This window comes from Manis javanica, chromosome 14, assembly GCF_040802235.1.
Source record: "Manis javanica isolate MJ-LG chromosome 14, MJ_LKY, whole genome shotgun sequence".
Taxonomy (NCBI): domain Eukaryota; kingdom Metazoa; phylum Chordata; class Mammalia; order Pholidota; family Manidae; genus Manis; species Manis javanica.
In genome coordinates, this window is record NC_133169.1 from 92,628,889 (window position 1) to 92,654,303 (window position 25,415).

Below are 25,415 nucleotides of genomic sequence, written 5' to 3' on the forward strand. Positions count from 1 at the left end.
CCGCTTGGCACATAGTATCTATTAACTGCTATTACCGTTATTAGTATGACTAACGTAGCAATTTTTAAAATATGGGGAAGAGCCTACTGCCCACGCCGAGGACTGCAGGGGGATTCTCCGTGCGCTCCCCTCGGCGCAGGCTCTAGTCTAGTTCCTGGATAGGCCACTCCAGTCCTCGTCCCAGTGGCCTTCACAATGTGTCCACGCACCGCCTGATGCCTGCCGTTCCCGCACCCACCTGGCCAGCAAGGAGTTGATGTAGTCGGGAGTGGTCGGGTCTGGGCTCAGCGGGGGGGAAGTCACAAACGCGGCCGCCTTGGCCCAGTTCCTGCTCCAATAATGGGTCCCGTCCGTGCCGAGACTGGCGGTGATGGGCTCACCGAAGACCACGTTTCCTGCAAGGGGTACGAAATGATCAACAGGTCTGCATGATGAATGTGCTGCTTTGGGCCCGCCCAGGTCATTACAATCCCTAAATCCACTCAGGGCTGAGGCTCTGGAGTCAGGCTGGCCCGGGTTCAAGTTCATGTTCCCACCTTTTCTAAAGCCTCGGCTTTTCTATCTGCCCAGTGAGAACAATCTGGTATTGCCTAGTTTATGAAGAGCCATTGGTTATATGATGCAGCATTAATTCTCAAATTAGAAGTAAATTAACATTTGAGGTTAAACAAAAAACACGTATATTGATCATAAGATTCAGCCTCATTTCAGAACTACTAAAATGTGGGACAGATCCGTCCCAGAATTGATGATATAAGACAGTGTCTGCTGCTCAGGTTTGTGAAAATGGAAGGCTCTGGCATATAAAAGTGCCTGGAATGCAGATGTTCAGTAACTATGATTTCTTTACACCTCCTACGCCTTTCCCACTGCAGGGGCCCAAAGCCCCAAATGGGCCCCCATCACCTGGGAACCACTTGAACCCTACTATTACAAGGACGTGCTTTGGTCCCACAGGTAAACTCCATGCCCGTGGATGAGGGGCTTTCGTGAGCTTCCCGTCATGCCTGCCGCTCCTTGGCCTACGGGAAGGCGTGACTTGTTCAAAGACACCCAGTAATCTGCGCACATCAAAGATGAGGCTACATTCTTAGATGCTGTGTCTAGAATTAGGGGCTTGCATGCCCAAACAAAGCAGAGAGAAGGAAGGATATTAGGAAATACACTGATCTCAGCTGAGCTGCTCAGAAAAGAAGGGGTTTTGATACAGAAGGCAAACAGTGTCTCATAGAAGGTTGGTCGGCCTCACACTTCCCTGTGCCAGCATCTTGGGCTAAAGATGCCCTGCAGCAACCTGGGCTGGTCTTTGGTCTTCCGTCTTCCACATGCAAGTTCCCCACGAAGTCAAAGTTCAGGAAGGCTCTATGGCCAGGATTTATAAATAGCTTTTGCTTTGCTTCTACTCCAATCAGTTGGTTTTGGTTGCCTGGAAATCTGTGCCGGGAAGAATTCTACACACGCTTCTGGTCTCACTAGAAAAGAGTCATGACTGATGTGTGATGTCTGCCGTGGGCAAAAGGGAGCAGTGGTGGTGATTCATACAGGACACCCCACCCTTTGGGACGAGCATGAAAGGGGTGCACACATGACCGATGAGAATTCCAAGGCCTCTCCAAAAATATTTACTGACCTAAAGCATATATAGGACCACAAATAAAGGGAACTATGAAAGTAATAAGGCCAGCAGTTGGGTGTATGAAAAGAAATACAGCCTTCAGAGCAGAAGAGCTCCCCCTCTGGACTATCTTTTGATGGAAGAGTAGAATATGCGAAGATTTTCACCATACCTGGGCTAAATACTAGCTCTCCCGGCTAAGAGATCGTGCATAAATCATGCTTTGATTTCCTTATCTGGCGAATGGTGATGATAATGCCAATTTCCCAGAGATCTTTGAGAATTCTACATAATAATCAATTCAAAGCATTTATCTCAGTGCCAGACACGCAGCTGGTCCCCCTGAACCTGTAGGCTCCCCACGCTGTCTCTGAGCAGCCCTGAAGAGCTGCTAAAGAACGCTTGGTGATCAAATACACTGGGGCTTCTGGCCGGAAGGGTCGAGTGGGCCCCACCACACTCCTGCTTAGAATGCTCTTGACTTTTTCCCTGCAAATGCCAGTTCATGAGTTTAGTGGCTTCCACCTCAGTGGCCGGTCGTTCATCACTGACACGATGCCACCCTGCAATGCAGCTGCCCCACTTCTCCCTGCCAGAGAGTCGCGAGCCAGGAGGCTAAGGGCGAGAAGCTTTGTATGTGACGTTTAAAGTAAGACCCAGCAAATAACAGAAACGCCCCGTCCCTGCGGCCCTCAGGTCATCCTGAGAACGGGGCCCAGGCTGGCTGCGACCAGAAGCAGAAGGCAGGAGGGGGAGTATGACAGGTGCCATGGGCGATGTGGGTGAGGCCACGCACTTTGCTCTTTCCCTTCGTTTTTCTCTCTCTCTCTCTTTTTTTTTGTCCTTCTCCAAGAACAGGTAAGGAACACTGGCCTGCTGTCCTAGTCCTCGCCCAGGGACTCACTGCCGGTGGAGCAACCGAACCCTGTTGTGCTGAGACAAGCTGGGAGAGAACACGGTAGGCTTCCTGTGAGCGGGTAAGACGGGAGGCGCCCCAGAACCTGCCAGCTAGGAAGACTGTCCAGGCAATTGGGGAGCCTCCCCGCTAAGAAAAGGGTCGCCTCTGCCAGAACACCCGGCAGCTGCACACTTAGCCAGCAGGCGCGGTGCTCTTTTTAGCCCCCCGGGTCCCTCACATGTGGAGTTTCACAGACCAGCTCTGAGTCCAGTGTTGGAGCCACTTGCCATGGGTGTCTTACCGCCAGAAGGGCCCCCGGCACCCAGCAGTAACGCCGCGAGAACCAGGCACCCTGCGAATGCTCTCTCCCACCCACACACACACAGCCCTGTGCCTCCCGTCCCTCAACCACACGCCGTTCACACGGAACCCGCTGGCCCGCCATTGAGGACAAGGACAGAGGAGCAGGAAAGCTTTGAAATGAGAATGGACTTTGGCTTGGCACAAGGTGAGCAAATGAAACCCAAGTTAACAGCAACGGAGGAGAGAAGGCGGAGGCGGTCCGAAAGTAGCGGGGGCAGAGCCCCAGGTCATGAAGGTGTCTTTGGAGGCCTGCCCACCCCTTTTCTGAAATACCTTGTGCTGAAGTATGCAGCTCAGGCAGTGGGGCCTCACTGCGCACTCCACCCCCCACCCCGGCCCGTCACGCGGGGCATCCCCGGAGCAGACACTCGGTCACGTGTGAGCCCCCGGGCCAGGCCCGGCGATCGCAGCGCCCCGGGGGCCTCGGCTCCAGCTGCCAGGGGCATGTGCTCTCCCGCCCCAGGCCCCTGACCACGTCCAGGACGAGAGGCTTCTCTGACACTGACGTTTGCCTCTGTTCACACTGAAAATAAAGCCAAAGGCAAGCAGAGCAAAGAAAGGAGTAAAAGTAACAGAACCCCAGTGTCATTATTTCAACCCTTGGATCCGGCCATGCTTGAAACACCTTCAACCAGGAATTTACTCTGTTTTGTTTTTTTAAAGAAAGTTCGGTTGGATCTTTGACTTCTGTACCCAAAATCATTTGACTACTACGTCCTCTACACGGCTCAGATACGTGAACTGACCGTAGACGGTCACGGGCAGGAGGAAGGGCGCACGGCGTCGCCCAAGGACGCGCGTACACTGTGTCCCCGCTGTGCCCAAGCACCTCCCCATCCTGTGCCTGTCTGTTCACCTGTCACGTGGGGCAAGTCCCGGGATCCTGCCATCCTCCCGGGAGGAAGAGAAGACCCAGTGGGCCCATGCGGACGAGGGGCTCTGCAGAGAGCCAGGCCTTCAGCAAACCAGGCACCGCTTACCCAGGGCGGACAGGGAGGGGAGGAGCCACGTGGCGGGGCAGGGGCCCCAAGGCCCTGGGAGCCCAGGTCACCTTTTTTCCTGGCTTGTGAGATGAGGTCGGCTGCACTCTTGCTCATGACCTTTGTGATGTACAGAGGGCAGTTGGTCTGGCTGGCGATGGTGATGGCACGGAACACAGCCTCAGCTTCCAGCTGTGAAGAAAGGCCCCGGGGGGAAGAGGAGCATAAGCGTCTTGGAGTGCCACACCTCTGCCTCCACAATCTGAGAATGTAGGGGTTACAAACTGGGGGGTTCCGGACTAAGACGCCCCAGATCCAAACCTCAGGTGACGCTGCCCGGCTGCGTCACCCTACGAGGCTCCTCGGTGCTGCGGCCTCTCCCCAGGGAAGCAGAGGTGCGGCGTGAGGGCCGGGGGCGGCTGTGCCCCGCACACCACAAGCACTCCATCAGTCTCCCCTCCGCTCCCCCGGTGATTCTCTCAAAAGCTAAACGTGACGGAAGCCTCGCTCCCGATCTCCCCAGGGCGGATCCCTGGCAAAACACAATCCCACCACTGACACGCACAAAATGACCAGTGAGGGCAATCAGGCCGCAGATCATTTCTCGCAGCAAGGAGCGGTCAGTGAGGGGTTCATCCCGGCAGGCAATTCTACTAATGATCCCCAGGCTTCTCAGTGCAAAGACTTATCTTTTTTTTTCAATCTCCTCCATCCCACCCTCATGGAGAATTCAGGTTTCCAAATAGGCTAACCAGTCCAGTTCATTTATTCAGTAAGAAAGCATCCGCTTTCCCTTATTTTATTAACAAGGCAAGGTCTTAGGGTTCGGTCCTGCTCTCTCAAATGGCCTGGGTCTGGGCTCTGGTTCTGCAACCTGGAAGCTGGGTGACCTCGGGTATATTAAGCATCATCGAAAAGGCCCGGCTGCCTTGTCTGTGAGGTGGGGACGATAGCAGGCCCCGAGCCCCGGGCTGCCGTGAGGAGTCGCAGCGCTTACATTCCCGGGGCGCTCAGCCCAATCCCGGGGCGAGGCGACACGTCCCGGACGGCTGGCTGTTGCTCTTTCTGCTGGTCGAGGTCCTGACCGGTGCACAGCCTGCGTTACTACCCAAAGCCTGACTTGGTCCAATTCCACCCCAAGCAGAGACACTGGCATTTTTCCAATCAATTGGCAACAGTTCCTTTTCGGATGGCTATGACATTCTGGTTAGCCTGTACAGCCCAAAACTTTACCACCGAAAATAGGCTGCAGGTGCCCGATGTTTGTATAACGCATACCAGTCCCCGCCCTCGGTGGCCGCGGCTCAGCAAACAGACCCTTAAGAACTGGGCGAGCCCAGCTGGCGTCAGTCACCCCAAGCCGCACTTTGTTCCGCATGGACAAGCCCCTGCGGCGCCTGACCACTTTCTGAGGCACCCAGGCTCCTGAAGGGGCGCCGCGGTGCCTCGGGTTCAGCTCTCCAAACAGCAGCACTCCAGGTGGTATCCGCGTGTGCCCTGAACTGGAGGGGCTGCCCCGCCCTCCGCCCCCTCCTCCCTCCGCACACGGACGCCGACCCTCCAGCTCCCGGCCCTCAATTGGCCCCTCTGAGCTCATCTGCTCACAGGCTGCAGGTTTTTCACACCTCGACAACATGGCTATCTTTAGAAAGTTACATCAGCCTCCAACCTCACCCTAAAGGGCTTCCAGGGTTGCCCAGATCAGCAGCAGAGAGGCTTTTTACTAAAAAGGAGACGGGAACAGGGGGGATTGGGGGCGGAGGGGGTTGGATAAACAAGCCACAGAACAAAAATAGACTTTGCTCAGAAATCCCCTGGCTGCCGCTGAAGAAATCTCTCCGGCCAGCACATCTCTACAGTGACCAGCTTTTAAGGAGAGTTTCACAAACAGTGATCATTCCAGCCTGCTCACACCGTGCCAACAGTTTTCCAGTCCTTCAGATGTGACTGGTCTGGGCCTTCGTCTCTCTGAGCCTTGGCTTCTTTCCTTAACAGGAACATCGAGCACCCAGGGCAGTGGCCCTTGAGGACCCCTGAGACCATGCAATTAGCACAGCGCTGGGAACACGCCCAAGGATTCCATAGGAAGGACCTGGTACTGAGACGGACTTCTCAGAAATGCTGTGACTGTAGCCTTGATCACAAAACTGCAACAAAGATATTATCAGACACAAAGCAGTTTCTGGGGTGCTGGTAATACGCTGTTTCTTCAGCTGGGCTCTACTGATGAGTCTATTCAGTTTGTGAAAGGTCACTAACCTCTATGATAGGAACACTTTTCTACGTATATGTGTCACATTTTAATCTCTGAAAGACTCTAAAGTGTCTTGTAACGGAGGGCTTTGAATTTTCTCTCCAGGTGCCAGACCCAGGCTGGTCTCCCAAAGCCAACAGGCTCCCAGCCAGATGAGCAGCCAGTTCCCAGCTCTCTGCCCTGGGCCGGCTCAAGGTGCTGACATGCCAGACACATGGACCAGCCTCCAGTCACCCCTCCTTTACTCTCCAGCCGCTAAGCGGTTGCTACTCGCTATGCACCATCCACTGTACTCACGGTGAACTTCCATGCCTGGACGTAGGCACCTTACGTAACTCAACAGACAGTATGTTTATAAAAACCCATTCAGCCTCTTAGCCACACGGCTGGTATTCTGCAGGACTCAAAACATAATATGGAATAAGGGAGTATGTGAAAATGCCTCAGAGACTCACAAGGACTAGGAAAGGACTTAGATCTTCACCACTCTTACTGAGTAACGGGGGAGAACACTCGCCCTTGTGCTCTCTTCAGAGGTTAGGGATCAGAAGCGAGCACTTCCTCGACGCTGCTGGCTCACCTTCTCAGGTTCCCCTGAGCTGGGCCAGTCAGAAGGGGCCTTCGGAAGAAATGCTCCAATATTCCTGCCTGGTACCCAGTCTCACCACATCAGTGATGCTTTTCATACACACGCATGTACCTCAGGGAAGCCAACACAAACAGTCCGAACGCCACAGGCAGCGGGCCGTCCTCCAGGCCGCTGGGGCACAGTCACGGAAGCCTGCTGTAAGGGGGCCTCTCTCCCTCCCCTCGAGCCCCCACTCCCTGCAACCCACCTCCTCGGGTCTGCTCAGCACGTGGCCTTCTGGGCCCGTTATCCCCATTTCCAACATCCGGGCTTGCTCCTAGAAAGAGAAAAGAATAAAGAACAGTTTTCAGAAGCGCTCAACTGAAGTTTGGGAAATGTATGCTGGTGTGTATTCTAAGGGGAAGAAAAGAATAAAATGTGTATGGTGAACGGATTTGTTCCTTCTATATGTGAAATTGCAAAATAAAGTACAGTCTTAACTGAAAGGAAAAAGTCATCCATTTAAGGACGGCTTTTTATTAAAGGATAAAAGTCGGTCTGCTATCAATTTTTTCATACATTATGTATCAGAAGTCACACCAGCTCACTTATTCTTCATTTCTGTTTGTTTATTCATTCATAAATTTTAAAACCCATTGATTCAACAAAACTTTTGAGTATCTGCTTCATGCGAGGCTCTTTGATAAGTGTCTGAATTAAAGCTGCGCGGCCCTGACTTTACGAAGCTTACAGTCTCGTGCTGTTTCCCAACGTCTGGTCCACCCACCACCTACCTACCTCAGAATCCCTGGTCACTTTTGTGGAAGTGCAGATGTCTGGTCCTACCCAGGCCTACCACTTTGGAATCTAGGAGGTTAAATCCTAGAAATCTGCGTTTGAGTAAGTCCCCTCCTCAGGCTTTTTTATGCTTAAAACTTGTGGCTTACATAAACGGATTCAGAATCTAACCAGACAAAATAATGCCCCTGAATGGCATTACCTGAGTCAGTCTTTTGGTTAAATTCTACTTAATTAGGTTGTGCATGTGGCAAAACTGCCTGCCCCTCATGGCTGATGGCTAAATTCCTCGGAGACTTCTGGCCAGCTTTCTGGAGGAAGCAGGTGGCTGGGCAGTGGAACACACACACGGGCTAATTGGAACTGGCACAAACCCTAAGCCACCACATCCGAGTTTCGCTCGCCCGTGCTGTCCAAGCACTAAGGCCAGTCCCTGCGACTCTGCTCTGGTAACGCAGGACATGAGGGAGGGGGCCGGACAGAATCCTGGTTCACTTGGAAGCAGAGATGTTGAGAAAGGAGGGGATTCCATCTCTCTGGGAAGGAACGATTTTTCATTGTCGCTTCTTTAGTTATTAGCGATATAAATTTTAAAAGAGGACTAGGAAGGAAGATGCCTGTTCTACGAGCAGCCCTGAGAAGCAAAACGGCCACTGTGTGCAGCTCTCAGGATTAGAAAGAAGATCAGAGGATGACGTTGTTCCCTCCACTTTTGATTCTTACTCTTCTGTTTACTGAAATTGGGACTGAATAGCATTTCCCCTCCTCTGAACTGCCTCCTGAAGTCACACAAGCGTTGAGGTGTCCAACTAAAGTCTCTCCTGTCTTACATGGCTCTCTCTCACTTCTGTCTTGTTCGGAAAGACACTCCTCCTGGGACGTCGTTCTAAAAGCCCTGGCCTGCCTACAGCTGGAAGGTTACGAATGGCATGTAAGGACCCACAGATGCCACTTCACACGAGTGGGGGGGCAGTGGGCACCCCGAGGCACTGACCGCTGCTGTGATCGCACCCATCTGCTCCCCAAGGAAAGGGACCCTGGTTTTCACCTTCCTTCTCAAAGGCCTGGGCACACGGTGGACACTCAGCAAATATTTGACGGATGAATCGCTCAAGATGCTCAAGGTGCTGCACTGACTGTCCTGCCAGCTTGGACTTTTGAAAATGCCCCTTGTTGGTACCCTCAGGCAAGACTTCTTTTTGCACTTCAGTCTGTTTGCATAACATGCAGCAAGAACTCTGAGCACAGCAGCTGCCTTCATTTAGACAATGTGATAAAATCTTTTAGCTCAAGCTGAATTTAATAAACATACACATTCAAATGGAAAAATGCTCTTATTTTTTCCTGACTGAGAACACATCATCCCAAGGTAGGGAAAGGCTGGGGAGGTGCGGGCGACCAGAGGCACCCGTGTGCTGAGGAGCTATGAGACTCCGTTCACCTCCACGGGGCCGAGGATGGAGCAGCCGAGGGCTTGGTTTCCAGGGCATCTGGCCGGAGGGCTGGCGCTGTGGCTGCTGCACGGGAAAGGTGGAACAACGGCAGGAGTGACAGCTCAACCGCCACCGGGAAGCCTCCCATGGGAGCAAGGCACCTGACCCTCTTTGGAAAATGACTTCTTTATCTCTGGCTGTGCAGGGGATGTGGCAGAAGGCTGGCGGGGGCCTGACTAATTGACCTTTCTGGTCATAGGTGGGAGGAAACGGCACACTTAGCTCACTTCCTCCACAACAGAGTCTGGAATCCTAGCAGCTGGAGCCCTGCTCCCCTCGGGAGCCTGCGGCTGGGCGGCTGGAGCCAGGGGCCCCGGACGCACCATCTCTGGGTAGGAGGCACAGCCACCTACCGGCTGTGTGCCCAGCTACTGGCTGTGATTGTTGGGCCAGTGACCTAATCCTTCTGCGCCTCAATGTTCTCATCTTCACAACAGAGAGGATGGTGGCACCTTTGAAAGGTGGGGTGAAGGTTCAGTGAGAACACACTAGAACACCCACTGGTGCCTGGAACATGCAGGGAGGGCTCCCAGATGGCATCTGCCATTGGAGCCAGTGGGCCCGGGCAGAGGGTCGGCCCGGCACTGTCCCCACCGCCCTGCCAGCCACACGCGCTGCATCCTGGACAACCTGTACGACGAAGGTGCAGTCCAGGTGCCTGCACGCTGTGGAATGCACCTGTTGCAGCTCCTTCTACGGCCTGGTGCCTGGCACACAAAGCTCAGGAAATGCTCTTTGAAAGCATGAGTGATGGTTTCTTGCTGTTAATGTAATGAAATGAACCCAGAGAGCTCTCAGTCCTTTCTGGCTGCCTCCTCCTAGCGGAGGCCTGTCCTGAATGCCTCTGAGATAAACAAAACCCTGGCTGAGACACAGCTGTGCACGGAGCCCATTAAGCAAGCCAGGAGATGGAGAGAGAAGCGCTTTCTGCTTCCTTACGAACCGTCCATTTGGGCCTTGGGGCCCTGACTTCCATCACTCTTTCCACAGGTTTCTCAATATGATTTCTAAGGAATCAGGGGGGGCGTCTGATTCCCACAAGGCCTGAGTTCTTTACTATCTCTGGCTGTGACTTCCAAGCGCGCTAACTGGATTTCTGGCTTCTGAGAAATGCTGCCTTAGAGTTTTCCTTTAGGACAGAGAATATCATGTAGCTTGGAACTCGTTTTCTTTTTTTAATTAAGGTATCATCGATATACAATCCTATGAAAGTTCTACATGAGCGACACTGGTTTCGACATCCACCCATATCATCAAGCCCCCGGCCCCACCCCACTGCAGTCACTGCCCACGAGCGTAGGAAGATGCTACAGTCACTACTTGTCTTCTCTGGGCTGCACTGCCTTCCCCGTGACCTGCCCATATCCTGCGTGCTAATTATAATGTCCCTTGGTCCCCTTCTCCTTCCCTCCCCACCCTGTTCCCTTTGGTAACCGTTAGAGCCTGGACTCGTTTCCGAAAGACAATCAGCAATGCTCTCCCACTAAATGCTTCGATCTGAAAAGCCCCTCTTCCAGGATGTCTCCCTTTTCTGATTCTCCAGCATGGCCAGTCCACTCCTGTTTTACAGCATCTTCCACTTCCCCCGCTACTTGTCTACATCTCCCCTTTTATTCTTCCTCCAAGACTGCGAGGTTCTCTAAGGAAGGTCATGTTTTTAGTGCAGTATTTATGAGGGTCAAACACTGAGAGCTTAAGCAACACTGAAGAAATGGGGAAACAAACGGATGCAGCCCCGAGGCCCCGGAGAAAGCGCACTGCCCGGAGCTGCCCCTGTTACCTGGGCGATGATGTCCCCGTTCTCAGCGTGGACTTGAGCAAGGGCCCCCAGCTCTCCCAGGCAGGTGAAGATCTCGTAGAGCTGAAACAGAAATGAGTCCCGTCACCCCCCAAGCCACGGGCGCTCTCAGCAGCCTCCCCCGGGAGCCGGTCACCAGGGCCAGGGCCCAGCCAAGGGGATAAACCCGAGGAACTAAGTGCCCAGGGCAGAAATACAAACCGACACATGCCCAGCCACAGGAACTCCAGGGAAACTGCCCGCGTACGGAGCCTACCCTGCCGCACAGGCGGCCAGACCAGAGTACGGCAGTGATGCCAACCCCTCGGCTTGCCCTCCCAGCACACATTTTTACCAATTATTTCCCACCGAGCTGAGATAAGCCTAATTTAGACTCCTTCCCAACAGGTGCTTCTGCCGCCAGGACGGCCTGGCCGGGGGCTGACCCCAAAACTAAAACCCCTGCCCTCATGACCTTTCAGGGCGACCCTCCCTTCACCTCCTGACCGGGAGGCACGAGAATTAATTTCCTGCATTTCCTCTGAAAACTTGAGATTTGTCTAAAACAAACATATCCCACCAATTTCTCAGGGAGAGAGGCTGAGGCAGGCTGGTACCCCGAAGAGCAGAAGGGCCTCCTCAATCCTGCACAACCGAGGGATGCACACGTCCACCACGCTCACGTGACCGTGGGTTCGCTTGGCATGCCCTGAAGGGTGGGCATGCCCTGCTCCTGCCCTCCCAAGAAGGCTGCTGCCGGTGGGGATCCTAGCACCCCGTCTGTCTCACCACGGGCACCCTTAGTGAAGTGAGCTGGGCTGCGAGGGCTTTAAGGAGGCCTGTGGCCAGGCGTCCCCCTCGGTGACCACGCAACTTGTGTTCAGAGGAAACCCACCCAGACACCCCAAACCTCACAGCAGTGGGTTACCTCTGTGTTGGACACTTGATACAAATCCTTATAGGCCATGTACACCATGAAGGAGTTGACCCCTGCGAGAGAGGGAAGGGAGGAAAATGGGGGGAAGACGACATTGTCACGACCACCCTCCCTCCTTCACCCCCACTTCCACCGCCCACGCAGCCCAAGTGCACGGAGGGCTTCTGCCCAACAGAAGACAGATGCTTCCCACTCTCCAAAAGCATCTTTCTATTCCCTCCTCACCCAGTAAAAGCAACGATTCCCACAGGATGTCACGGCAGCAGTCTCGTCTTCGCTGCCTCCTCCTGGCCGGTCCCCCCCACCCCCCAGTTCCCCAGCACCGAGGCTCAGCATGCGCTAACAGGGCTCAAGGCAGCATCTCTCAGCCGGAATCGCCGTAGCACGCTGCCCGTGTTCACACTGCAGGTCGCACCACACACCAACTAGTGCAGAGAGCTTACAATACCTAACATCTGGAGCCCCGGTTTCCTCGTCTGTAAAATGGAAAAATACCAACACCCTGGCTCATGAGGTGGTCGGAAATATTAACTGAGGTGACACACACGGAACTTTTAGCGCCAGGCCTCACACTACTTGGTCTTTACGAAGGGATCTCTGGGGACTGGCTTATTTCACCCTCTCACAAACACGTGCGCTACCTAGGCCTGCACCGGGTGTTAGATCTGAGCGGAAACTAAGACGGAGGCCCCATCCCTGGGGCACTAATGGGCTAGCGGCAGAAGTCAGGTTCCAAGCTTAGATATCTAAGTCATAAGGGTTGTAAGGAAAGAGCGTTTAATTTTATGCAGCCCAAATAGACTATTAATACAGTGATTTACAGAAACAGGTGGGACAGGAACACAGTCACTTTGAGGAAAGGAGGACGATTCTGGTCCCCAGCCATTCAGGCCACCTGGGCCCACAGTGTTGCGGGCCACAGACGGGCTGGGATCGGAGCGCTTCCCCAGCCAGGGTGGCTCAGCTCAGGGTGGTTTCTCCCAACACTACCCTTCCCGCCAGTCTCTGTGTCACCGTGAAATGGCCCAGACACTGTGGAGGGGAAGTGGGTGTTGAAGCTTCAAACTTCTACCCCAGCTGAGATGCCCGGTGTACGGGCAGACAGAAGAAGGGAGAGGGTAATCGTACATTCTGCAGGTGGAAAAGCCTGGGCAGAGCTTTGGGGGTGGTGGGAGGGAGGATGGGAAGGAAATCCCGTCCTCAGGGGGCCGGCCTGTCCCCTCTGATCCGCGAGCGCGCTCCCACAGCCACCCCGACATCTGCCGGACTGCTCACCGACCGCAGTATTACGTTAATACTGCGATTAGTATTGTACCCTTAGCACGAGCACTAGTATTATAATCAGGACCGCAGTATTCCTCTAACAGTGATATTCTCCACCTCACGGCATCACTGGCCGGCTTCCTTTGGCCCTGGACACTCAGCTGAGGCCGTTCCTTAGAGTTCCTGAGGTCCTCAGACCACCTTAGGATGCACATCGCAAGTCTGCGTGCAGGTATCGGGGGTGGGTGTGAGTGTGAAGTACCTGATCATTAAAACGTACAAAGTAGAAAAAAGAAGAATCTAAGATAATGGAAACCTATCTCAAGCACTCACTGGGAGGGCACACGTGTGCACACATACACACACGAATACATTTTCACTCCCTAAGCTCCTGGCCTCGGTGTGAACACATCTTTGCCCCCAGACATGTCTTAGCCTTTTCTGCGGATGCCACTGCTATAGAGCAGTAATGGTCCTTTGGAGCAGAAGTGATAAAGGTGAAAAATTCCTAATCTCTTGTTTACTAGCTGTGTGACCTTATGTGAGATGTTAACCGCTCTGACCTCAGGTTCTTCCACCATAAGATGAGCAGTACTGCCTGGAGGTAAACAGCAGGGACTCTGGGTAGACCTACAGCTTACACTCACTGTGTCATCCTGGGCTACTCATTCTGAGCCTCAGGTTCTTCTCATGGGGATGCTGTAAGGGGTAAGGTGGCACAAAGACAGACCGAGTGCCTGGAACACAGCAGTGGCCCTACACCCAGCACTCATGCCCAATGCCCCAGGCGCTAAGGAGACAGAAGCGGCTCAACGGAGCAGGGACAGGCAGAGGACGGGAGGAAGCACCCTGGGGCTCACCTTTGTCCTTGATGAGGCCCTGCACCTCCTGCTTGACGCTGTCGCTCCAGTGGGTGACGTCCACATGCAAAGCGTAGTCGCAGCAGCTCTTGCCATCAGCCCACTCGCGCCACTTCTCATAGGCCTCGGTCAGGCTGGACCCGGGCTCGGGCACCACGTGGTCAACTGCACAAGAGGCCCCCAGTGGGTGACCCCTGCCACGCCTCAGCTCCCCTCCGCACAGGCCTGCTCCCACTGACTGGGCCATGACTACAGAGTCTATCTCCTGAGCACAGAAGGATCCTTGGGGAGTGTCCCCCGGTGCACTCAGGTGGCTGGTGATGTGACCTCACTTGGCTCTGTGCTCTTGGGGAAATTTCTAGCTTCTCTAAACCTTAGTTTTCTCATCCCTAAAATGATGCCAAGTGGCATAGGGGACAGGGTGCCACAATGCCTTCCTAGAAAAAGTCTGTTGTAAGATTAAATGGGAAAATTAATTAAGCTTGCAAAGGGCTTCCCTTGATGCCTGGCATATAGTAAGTGTTCAATAAATGCTAGCTATCGATGAGTGCCTACTATGTGCCATTATTACTAGTACAGTAGGGAGTGACTGCTAATGAGAAAAGTCCAACTCCCCTCTAAGGACAGCAAGAGAGGTTTTAAACTGATGTCAGGGCACAAGACAGAGATACACTCTTGCCTACTGGGACAGGAAAGGGCCAGTGCCCACTAAGTGACCACGACAGCAGTCCCACAGATCTTATTTCCACATGAACTGCTTGTCAAGACCGTCGTTGCTTTGAGGTCCGTGTCTCTTGCCACACTACCTGCAACCGTGGATAACTTTTAAATAACATCTACATTTGGTGAGAAGGCAAAAGTGATGTTCTTATAGTTCCCCTAGGCAGTCGAGGGATGGTAAAAATTGGGACAACTTCCTTAACAACAGTTTTGAAGTGCATACCAAAAACCTTGACATTTTTCATATCTTAACTCAATAATTATTCCTGCACCTAACAATTATTTCTAAGAAAATCAACACAGCTGTATACAAAATTTGGGTTGTAAAGATGCTTGCCAGTGTGAATACTACATATATTTTATAAGTGAAAAACTGGAAACCATCCAAATCTTGAACAACAAGGAAATTGGTTAAATTTATTAAATCATGATGCCTTCACAAAATGGATGATTAACCATCAATTCTAAATGTTGTGGGAAAATAAAATAAATGAAAAACACCCAAGATATACTATTTAGTGAAAATGATAGGCTAAAACACAGTAGGTCTATTATGATCCTATTTTTGTTAAATTACCCCCAGGACACGAACACTTCTGTGGTTCTTGAGATGCTTTTTGCTGTTGTCAACTGAACCTCTGATTTCCCCCCTGCCCCTTCCCTCCCTAATGCAGAAGGTGCAGCCCAGCACACGCCTCTAGGATGCCAACAGGCCCCTCACCCTGCCCGGAGGGCCGAGCACCAGGCCCAGATGGATCACGTCCTCAGCCTCCCATCACAGGCGGCCCAGGCGCACTTAGGAACGTGGGTGCACGGAACCAGCTACGCTGAGGCCCGGACCAGCCCCTCGGCTGGAGAAAAGCTTTGGTCTCCCTGAATTGCCCCTCTGACAGCCCTGCTGCAGCCTTCCTGGGATCCCACCCAGCTGGCTGTTGGGCCCTGCCGGTGCTCCCATCAAAAGGGAGCAAAAGAGAACGGAAGGCTTGGGGCTCCGGCTGTTCTGTGTCCTGGCGGGACGCCGGCAGTGTCCCCCAGAGCTCTGTGCTCACCAAATGTGGGGCGGAGGCAGGGATGGGACGCAGTTCGCTGGGATTCCTTTGGAACATGAAGGACTGCCCTGGAATGCTACCTGTTTGATAATCCAATGGCATGCGACTCCCTACGTTTCTTTGGAATTGCGATCGCTACCAGAAAAGAAAGAACACGAGAGACCACCCCACAGCTTGCCTCACCTTAAAAGATAGCCATTGGTCAAAATAAACCACAGACCAGGGAACACCAAATGCCACTGAAGCTGCTACTTTCTCCAGAACCGTAAGTCGCCAGTACGCTTCTCTCCGGGATGCCTGGGCCCCATCTGCACTGCTCGGCCTGCTGTTCCTGCTTCAGAACCCAGTTGGAAGTCCTGAAATAACTCTCTGCCCATATCCCACAGCTTTTGAAGTCCACAGTTCCCAATGCCTGCCCCAGAGATGCTAACTGTGGGTTCCCCACCCACTGCACCCCCAGCCCCTGCTCTAAGGCAGACGAGACAGGACGGCTGCTTTCCTGGTCAGGGGCCTCAGGGATCTCCTCTCCTCTCAGGTCCCCTGGGGCAGAAAGTGCATAAACTGAACCGAGGGGAACATACGAGTCCCCACCACAGAGCACAGTGGTTCACATGTCAGTGAGGCACTTGTTTCTTGGGACCAGGAGGGCGTGACGCAGGGGACTCACTGATCATAGTGGTGCCGCCTGCTAAGGCAGCCTTTGTCCCTTGGAAGAAGTCATCCACTGTGGTCATCCCCTTGTACGGCATCTGGAAGTGAGTGTGGACATCGATGCCTCCAGGGATCACCATCTTCCCATTGGCCTCCACGGTCTTCACGCCTCCAGGGACAATCAGATTGTCTCCAATTTGCCTGGAGAGACAGTGAAACAACTGGCGACTTAGAAGAGGGACTTCTGAGACAAACACAGTATTGCACGGATTTTAAACACTGTAATTTGTATTCATCAAAGTAGTCTGTCTTTCCAAGGGATTCACAAGCTTAGCAATCTAGAATCAGAGGTACACACACAGAAAACAATTTTTTAGACACAGAGCAATCCAATATGCTATTTGGTGGTACCATGTGTCGTGGCCTCATATTGTATCTGCAAGTGTTTGATAGTGTCTAGAATAGAGGGTACATAATAAATAATTCTGAAAAAAAATCATTTTTTTTATTATTCCTTTCTTTTTGTTCTTTATTATAGTTAAGGGTGAGGAATAACATTTGGAAAATAATTAAGAGTCTAAAATCAAGGACTGTTAGGCCAGGTTGACGGAGGTAATGGACCACCTGAGAACAGGGGCGCAGACTTGGCTATCCTCTACATGGGTTCCTCTCTGCTCCCAACAAACGGAATCCATCTGGGTCATTCTGCACCTCAGCTTCCACCCCTAGTTCCACCTTCCCTGAGGACATATCCGCCAGTCACAGCGGAAGGCAGGTGTGAAAGGTGGAGGCTGGAGACGCACGGCCAGTGCAAGCTGCTCGCGTGTGGTCAGCCCCTCAGCAGAAGCCTGAAGCCAAGGGAGGGGATCGTGACATTCTTCACCAGACACACCTTCACCCAGGAAGCTTCAGGGCACCCCAAGGAGGAAGAGATGGGGGCTCGGGTGGGGCAGAAACTGAGTATCTCAGGAGCCCACTCCACAAGGCAAGTGACGAATGCAGCCACTCCTGGCACAGTGTTAGACCTCACAGACCATCTGATGTCGCTTTTATATGTGACTTCACATCTTTGACTTAAATGGTCTGTTAATTCTGGCTAGACTCATGCTGCCTAAGCCTCTACACTCTCATTGGACACCTCTGCCCCGGGGATACTTGCACCCCACTGCCAGGGCACGGATCCTTTCCCCTTTGTTCACAGCCAGCCAAGAAAGACATTCTCCTGGAGCAGGAAGACGCCCACCCCTGACCGGCCAAAATCTAAGTTCTACAACTGAAATGCAGTATTCCTGACATCTCCACGAGATCGGCTTCACCACAGCACCACGGGGCCAATCCAGAGCCACCGTGATTCAAAACACACCGTGGAAAAAAATACAGCCTCTGATTATAACTCCATTCTAGACCAGATCCCGGCCAGCCGTGTCCCCTTGTCCTCCCTCGGTGAGTTTCCTCTACGGGGGACTGAGAACCGGGGCCACAAAGAGTCGCCTGGCCCGTATGTGTACACATCTGAGTGTTTCCACTCATTTGACAACTCGGGTAACAGTAAGTCTGAAATAGAAACAAATGCCTTCTCCCCTTTCTCTCCACTGAGCCAATCAAAGGCACATTAACCCTTGAAGGCTCAGCTCCCATTTCTTCTCCTCGGTCAAGTCTCTCCTGCTGACCAGGTCTAAAAACTAAGAGGGTGGCTCCGCCCTGGACGTGAGCTCTGGAGTCACAGGCTGGTCTCTGCTAGTCACTGGCGTTACGACTCTGGCCGACTCCCAGTGTCTCAATTCCTTTGTCAATAAAATGTAATAGACGGTTTGGTGTGTAGATTAAATGCTATAATATGTGCTAAGCTCACAGAACACTGTGAGACACATAAGAATTCAATAAATATCAACTATTATAAGTAATGACCCTCCTAAACCCATACAGCTCTTTGCCTTCCTGTGAATCTCATCTGTTGTACTAATTTAATGCTTGATGTTGATATGATCTGGGAACATCTCATTTCCCCTAGAAGCCTGTAAGGTCCCCGAGGCATGACAGCACTGATGATTCGGGCCCCAGTGACACTGGTCACGGCATGTGACGTAGCAGGTGCTTGAGACAACCGCTCGCACAGGCAGGCAAAGACTCCGTAACAACCGGAGGAAATCATTTCTGTTTTTATGCTCTGCAAGTTAAGGGTGTTTTGGGGGCTATATAAACTTTGATTAAGTGAAGATCACGTTTGTCCACCATTCTCTCCACCTCCAACTACAACAAATCCTTCTAGAACAACCTCTGGCCAGTGGCCTTCCGGTCTACTCTAGCAGGGCTGTGAAAAAGGATGCGTTGTACCTAAGCATTTCTGGTAGTAGACGCCTGAACCACTGTGTGAAGGTGGACACGGGGCCTGTTCAGGCTCAACTACAAAAAAGGTTCTGTGACCAATTAGCGATGCTTATATCATGAGCTCTGAAATGAGGAAGAGCCATTAGGTACTAAATTTTTCCCATGTCTGAAAAGTCTCTAAATGAAGGAACTCACCGTCTCCAAAGAGAGCTGACTACATACAAATTTTTAGTCAGAGAAAAAAATTAAGCTAATTGTCATTTCTATTTTGAAGAAATTGTTTTGTATTTGTTAGCCTACTTAGTATTTCCATTTTTCCTACTTCTCATATGAAAAAAGATTTGTGTAAATTGGCAAGGCAATAGGACTGCTGGCAGATTAAATGAATAAAGGTGTGTACAACACTGAACGAGTACCTGAGCACACACTACACGCTCAATAAGAGATGATGGCTCTTATGAAAGCTTTTATGTGCTCAGTACGGGTTAAGAGCTGGGGACATGGAGATGGACAAGATATAGTCCTGGCTCTCAGGGGGCCTATCAGTATCGGAAATGCTATGACTGATAGATTTGGGGTGGAGAAGACATTTAAACTGCACTTTGACGTACGTTAAGATTAAAATAAATGGGCTGAGCATAGATAGGACACACATTTCAGGCAAGATCGAGAGCAAGAACTCTCAAAACAGTGTTTTGAGAAGGGGAAGCCAGCCTAGATTCAGGGGCTGGTAAGGAGTATCTGCCTACAGAAGTTACATCTAAGCCAAGTTCTCTAAGATAAGTAAGAGACCTCTAACCAGAATTTTAAACTATCCAATAAAGTCGAATTATATAACAATAAACCTGAACAGGCCAGGGGTGGCTAACAGGGCGGCTGGATACATGGATCTCATACAACACCTCATTTGCATGCGGGTGTACATTACTGATGAAATGCCGAGTGTAGGTTGATTCTTTTTTAAAGGTCACTATGTAAGGAACCTGTACATAAAGGCTGCTCGGCTATGCTTACAGGCAAATCATTTTGTAAAGTAATTCTACATCCCTAGAGTATCTCTTTGGAAATCTTGCCTGAAAAGTACGTCCTATCTGTGCTCTGCCCATTTTAGTCTTAACCTACGTCAAAGGGCATTTTAAATGTCCTCTCTACCCCAAATCTTCCTCCCTTCTTTCTGTGCACTTCTAAATTGCTTCTCCTCATCTGTATTTCTTCAGTACCTGCTATACAAGGCCCTATATTCTCAGGGGGCTGCCATCTGTGCATGTCTAAGTGGTCACACGTTCTCTGGGGCCCTCAGAGTGCCCATTGGTGCAGCTGGAGTGAAGGGCCCTCAGCGTCATTCACTGACTGAATCCAGACGTTTCATTTCATTCTTGTAATCCGAGTGAACTAGCTCCCACTTTTAAGAGATTATGTGCATCTGGAATTCAGGGCCAAAATAAAGACTCGTTTTAAGGAGGAGAAATAAAACAGCAAACCAATGATCTAGTAAACAAAAAAGAAGCAAGCTTCTCTCTGAGCCTCTGATGAAGAGAAAGCACAATGCGATAAAGAGGAGGGTTCTGGGCACATACTTTATCAAGCCATCTTCCATGTAAATATCAGCATAAAAGGACTGATCATCGTTGACGATTCTGCCTCCCTTGATAAGAAGACGGTCACTCTAGAAAAGAGGGGAAACATGAGTCAGTCTCACATCTAGGATTTCAAAAGAGTGGTCTGCCAAGGCTTTCCCAATCCGGGGACACACTCACTTAAGACCTTTGTGTGCTCAGTGCATTCAATATTTGAACTGGGCCTATTTATTGGAAATCCAATCCAGTCTTTCTTATTTGCCCCTAATTCAAATTAATCTGCAGTTTCACCTCTGGCTTCTGTAACCTGGCATAGCCACTCAGAAACACAGCTACTGTAGGGAAGACACTCATTATATTATCAGTTCTGGTTCAGTAAGCACCAAATATTTAAAGTGGGATAACATATACCTCAGGGTCTAGCACTCTGTTGGCATTCAATAGTGATTCTCATAAAAAGAACATAGGACCAACATACAATGAAACAGCCTTTAAAAGTCTTTTTAATGACATGGGATCATGTTCTATTTAAAATTCAGGACACCTATACATACCATGGACACAAAATTGTGAAATGTATGAAACCACTTGATTGAAAAAAGCCAAAATATTTATAAATACTTAATTCAGGGTAGAGAAATTATGCAGGATTCACATTTGCTTCATTAGATTCAGTATTTCTCACATTTTCTGAAATCATTTCTTTACAACTTTATTATGAAAACAATTGCTTTTCTTGTGAGAAAAGTCTTCTTAAACTCTGTAACTTAGATGAAGTTGGGAGAACGAAGTGGCTGGAAATGACGCCCACACACCCCAAGGTCATCAACAAAAACATAAACAGGTATCTTCTGTATAAGCTGGGGGGGGTGGTGTATCAGTGTCAGCTTTATCGGGTTCACGGGGGAGAATAGAATTCTCTGGAGTCTGGTTGAGGGGAATTGCAGCACGAAAAAAGAACAGTAGGCTGAATTTTGTGAAGAATTCAACTTACAGGTGTTAACTTTATCCATCCATTTACCAATCCATCCATCCATTCATTCAGCAAATAATTATTTAATATTTATGATCAAACAGGTGGAGAGGGTGCAGTTGTGAGTCAGTCACACCAAATCAATGCTTTTATGGGACTTAAAGGGGAGTATGGCAATAAAGAAATAAAGTCAACAAAACAAAACAAGGTCAAATTGTATTAAGAGTCACAAAACATCTGTGAATGGAACTTGTTTTAATAGGGGTGGGTGGAAAACGCCTTTTGGGGAAGATCAGTTTACACAGGGGTGGGGATGGGGGGCTGCGGGCAGAGGAAATAGTGTGGGCAGAAGCCCTGAGGTAGGGGTAGGGTTTGTTTCTTTGAAAACCTGAAAAAGATCAGTGCACTGGGAGCTTAGGGATCAAGAATTACCTCATGGCAGGGGCATGAGGTGCAGCTGGTGAGACGGGCACCGGCTTTCAGCAGGACCATTGTGTGGGAAAGGAAGCCCCACCCACAGGCTGACTTCCAGCCTCAGAAATAAAAAGAACATGGACAGCGCTGGAAAGGGATAAATGAAGCCAGGGCTCCATGTGGGATACAGCAAATTACCACCTAGTTTCTCCTCCTTCCAGGGTATTGCACGAGAATAAGAAATTGCATCATGCAGTAATGTCAGGGGTGATGATTTTTAAAGATACAGATAAATGAGGCATTTAGGGTAAAAACCCTACATATGTGGCAAGGAAGATGTGCTGATGAGGTCAAATACGAGCTCCCACTACACGTGGTCCTCAAGCCCCCCATGATCTGGCTCCTGTCAGTATTCCTCCCCTCATCCCTTCCCTGTACCGACTGCTTTATAAAGTAGCAAAAAGAAACAGGTAATTCTTGCCACGTCAGGCTTTCTGGCCACGAAGCTTGGCAAAGCGTTCTCTCTGCCTTCTTACATGTTCACCTGATATCCAGCGACCGTCCTTTCTCCTTTGATAAGCCTCCAGTCGGAGGTTTCTCCCTTAGGACACATTACCTGACTTTCCAGCAAATTCCACCTGCTCCCATTGCAATTTAGTTCAAACAATTATATTGTTCTACAGTAGCTGGTTTATTGTTCGGCTATCTCTGGACTGGCCCAAAGACTCCTTTAGTCTTCAAGCCATGAGTGTTCTGTCATTTTCTCCTTTGTTCCTGAAGCCCATCCTCAAGGGTGGGGTATGAGAGATTACATCATAGCAAAGGGAAGACCATCTGAGTCAGAACAGGACGTGGTCTGGCCACAAAATCGGACTTGGAAAAACAAAAGTTCTCCTGTAATTGAAGGCTGTGTGATCTACTGTTTTAACAGCAACTGCAAAATAATCTGATGCACTACCTACCACTTCAGCATTTTATTAAAAATAATAATAATAAAGAGAGAAATGTGGGATCCACATATAAATCAAGTATAAAAATCAAACGAATATTCATATTTGAACTGACCATTTATAGTTCATAATGCGTGATCAAAACCGAAAGTTTCTGTGATGACTGCCCTTGTACTGTTCACCATGTAACTTATTCACTATGTAAGAATTTGTTCTGCATGTAAGAACTTGTTCGTTATGCCTCAGAAGATTGGAGACTGACGAGAATTAGGCTTGAGATACATTGAGCATTGAGTCCCCTATACAGAATTTTATTGTTGTTAACAACCATTTGATCAAAAAAAAATAGGAGAGATGCCCTCACAAAAAAAATAAAATAAAATAAATAAATAAAAAAGAAAGAAAGAAAGAAAGAAAGAGAGAGAGAGAGAAGGAAGGAAAGAAGGAAAGAAAAGAAAGAAAGAAAGAAAAGAAAGAAAGAAGGAAGGAAGGAAGGAAGGAAGGAAGGAAGGAAGGAAGGAAGGAAGGAAGGAAGGAAGGAAGGAAGGAAGGAAGGAAGGAAGGAAGGAAGGAAGGAAGGAAGGAAGGAAGGAAGGAAGGAAGGAAGGAAGGAAGGAAGGAAGGAAGGAAGGAAGGAAGGAAGGAAGGAAGGAAGGAAGGAAGGAAGGAAGGAAAGAAAGAAAGAAAGAAAGAAAGAAAGAAAGAAAGAAAGAAAGAAAGAAAGAAAGAAAGAAAGAAAGAAAGAAAGAAAGAAAGAAAGAAAGAAAATAAAGTACACACTTCCAATTATAAAATAAGTAAGTAACTGGGATGTAATGTATAGCATAAGGAATATAGTCAAAATATTGTGACAACTTGGTATGGTGATAGCTGGTACCTAGAATTATCATGTATATAAATGTTCAATCACTGTGTTGTACACCTGAAACTAATGTAATACTGTATGTCAACTACCCTTCAATAAAAAATAATTATCTAAAAATAATAATAATAATAATAATCTGATGCAGTCCGAGGACTGTGCTTTCCAAACTAGGGTGCACAACAGAAAAATACAGGTTCCTAGGACCCACTGCAGGCCAGCAAATCTATCCTATAAGCTCTATTAACGGCTCTTACACAGCCATCACCAGCGCAGCAGCAGGAACCCCGTTCCACGTGTCCAGGCACAGTTCTGTGTGTCTATGAGGGTGAGGGAAGCATCTCCAGCAGGAACGTCATAATGATCTTGGTGACTATAAGAATCCCCTCTCGTAGCTCCGTGCTTTTCTGACGTTCTTTATCTTTCTAGCAAAGAGCTGAAGCAAGCCGGTTTTTGGGAAGGGGCCAGTCACTGGCTGAACTGAGCCCAGCTATGAAATATGACCATCCTCCTGCCGACGGACATGCAGCCCCGAGCCGCTGGCCTGTTCACCACCTCCTTCAACACGTGTCAGATGTCAGCAGAGGGGCAAAAGCTATCTCAGGCCCCGAGCACAGCAGGGGGATAGTGAGAGGGGATCCAAGGGGAATTACCATCCTTGAGATGGAGTCACTGGAAACTCTTCCAATGCCATTAAATAAACCTCCTCTGACTCAACAATCAGGAATCCAAATAGAGCACGAGACGAGTTACAGGCCTGGTGCAGGTTTCAGGGATGGGAGTGACGGGACGCCGCGCTATGGACGATAGTATTCATAACTGTTTTCATCCAAACCTCGACCCAGAGCTCAAACAAATGCTGCCCCTTGGGGGGGGGTGCTCAGCTTATCCCCCCTGACTTTTATTCAAGTGGTGATTTATTTATTACTCTTAATAAATAATTTCATTAGAATTATTTTTAGAATTAGATTTATTAGTTTTCACTCTTGCTATGTGTGTGGGATCCACGAGAAAGGGCAGCGAAGGCACAGTGCCACCTGACACAGAATATTCTGAAAGGCCAGTCCAGGGCTCCCACTCCCAGGCCACATGAAACCAGGCCTCACTGTTTACAAAACACACTGTCTGTGAATTCGCGGACCACACTTTTAGGTGAACACACGTTCAGGCAAAAACCAACAAGACAAACAAATCTGACGTCTATGATTAAAAGTCATCCTGGATGATGTTGAAAGGACTCTGGCTGGGGCTCTGCGGGCTCTGTACCTTCTGTCGCCAGCAGCTGTGGCTCTCAGGCTTCCATTAGCTGACGCCCAAAGAGGTAAAATGCTGTGCCTCAGAGCCTACCAGTGATTCTCATGTCATGGAATACAGGAAGAACAATGGTATTTCTAAAGCAAACTGGGATAATCTGGGGGGTATGTGGAACCCCAAATGAAGCTGTTCAGAGTCTGAAGCCCAGGACTCTGAATGCCTTATTACATCCCGGAGGGGTGCCAGGCATACCAGCTGGCGGGAAGTGCCCAGCAGGGCTCTCCTAGGGGCATCAGGCTGACCACTTGGCTAGCTGCGTGCTCCTGAGTTGGGAATAACCTCTCCGAGCCGTCAGAGTGGACGGCGACGCCTCGGCCACCTCACAGGGTGGCTGCCAAGGATAAATGAGGGGAAAAAGTGTGTGTGCGTGTGTCTGTGTGTGTGTGTATGTGTATGTACTAACCAGCACACAGTGAGCCTCTAAATTTTAGTCATATTGATTCCATTCATATTATTTATAGTATTTTAACTTTTTTAAAGCCTTAAATTAAGAAGTATAAGGGAGAAAGGCTATTGTTCCCTTTCCAAATGTGGAGATACACATAGAGAGAGGCAGTGACTTTCTCCAAAAAGCAGAATTGACAGGTTGCAGTTGGAAGCAAAGCCAGGTCTCTCCTACCTCCTGGCACTGGATGGACTGCACCTGAGGCCGCCGTACCGGGGACCCTTACACCTTAGGGCGAGTGGCTCACTCTGAAAGGGTCTCTGCTTTGATGCTGCACCTGGCTGTCTAGCACTGTAACTGCTGACCAGTTCTCTGCGGTAGGTAAC

General features: G+C 50.0%; 1 protein-coding gene across 2 annotated transcripts in view; it reads right to left on the reverse strand.

Annotated features, from left to right (window-relative positions):
* Positions 1–25,415, reverse strand: part of DPYSL3 (dihydropyrimidinase like 3) — a 98,422-nt gene that overhangs the window by 10,289 nt on the left and 62,718 nt on the right. For both annotated transcript variants that reach the window (XM_037016197.2, XM_037016198.2), the window contains exons 2-9: positions 20,132–20,220; positions 16,243–16,427; positions 13,807–13,971; positions 11,675–11,736; positions 10,750–10,830; positions 6,947–7,015; positions 3,928–4,048; positions 239–395 (exon numbers count right to left, since the gene is read on the reverse strand). In XM_037016197.2, the coding sequence (XP_036872092.1) occupies positions 239–395; positions 3,928–4,048; positions 6,947–7,015; positions 10,750–10,830; positions 11,675–11,736; positions 13,807–13,971; positions 16,243–16,427; positions 20,132–20,220 (929 nt within the window). The remainder of the gene's footprint in view (positions 1–238; positions 396–3,927; positions 4,049–6,946; positions 7,016–10,749; positions 10,831–11,674; positions 11,737–13,806; positions 13,972–16,242; positions 16,428–20,131; positions 20,221–25,415) is intronic.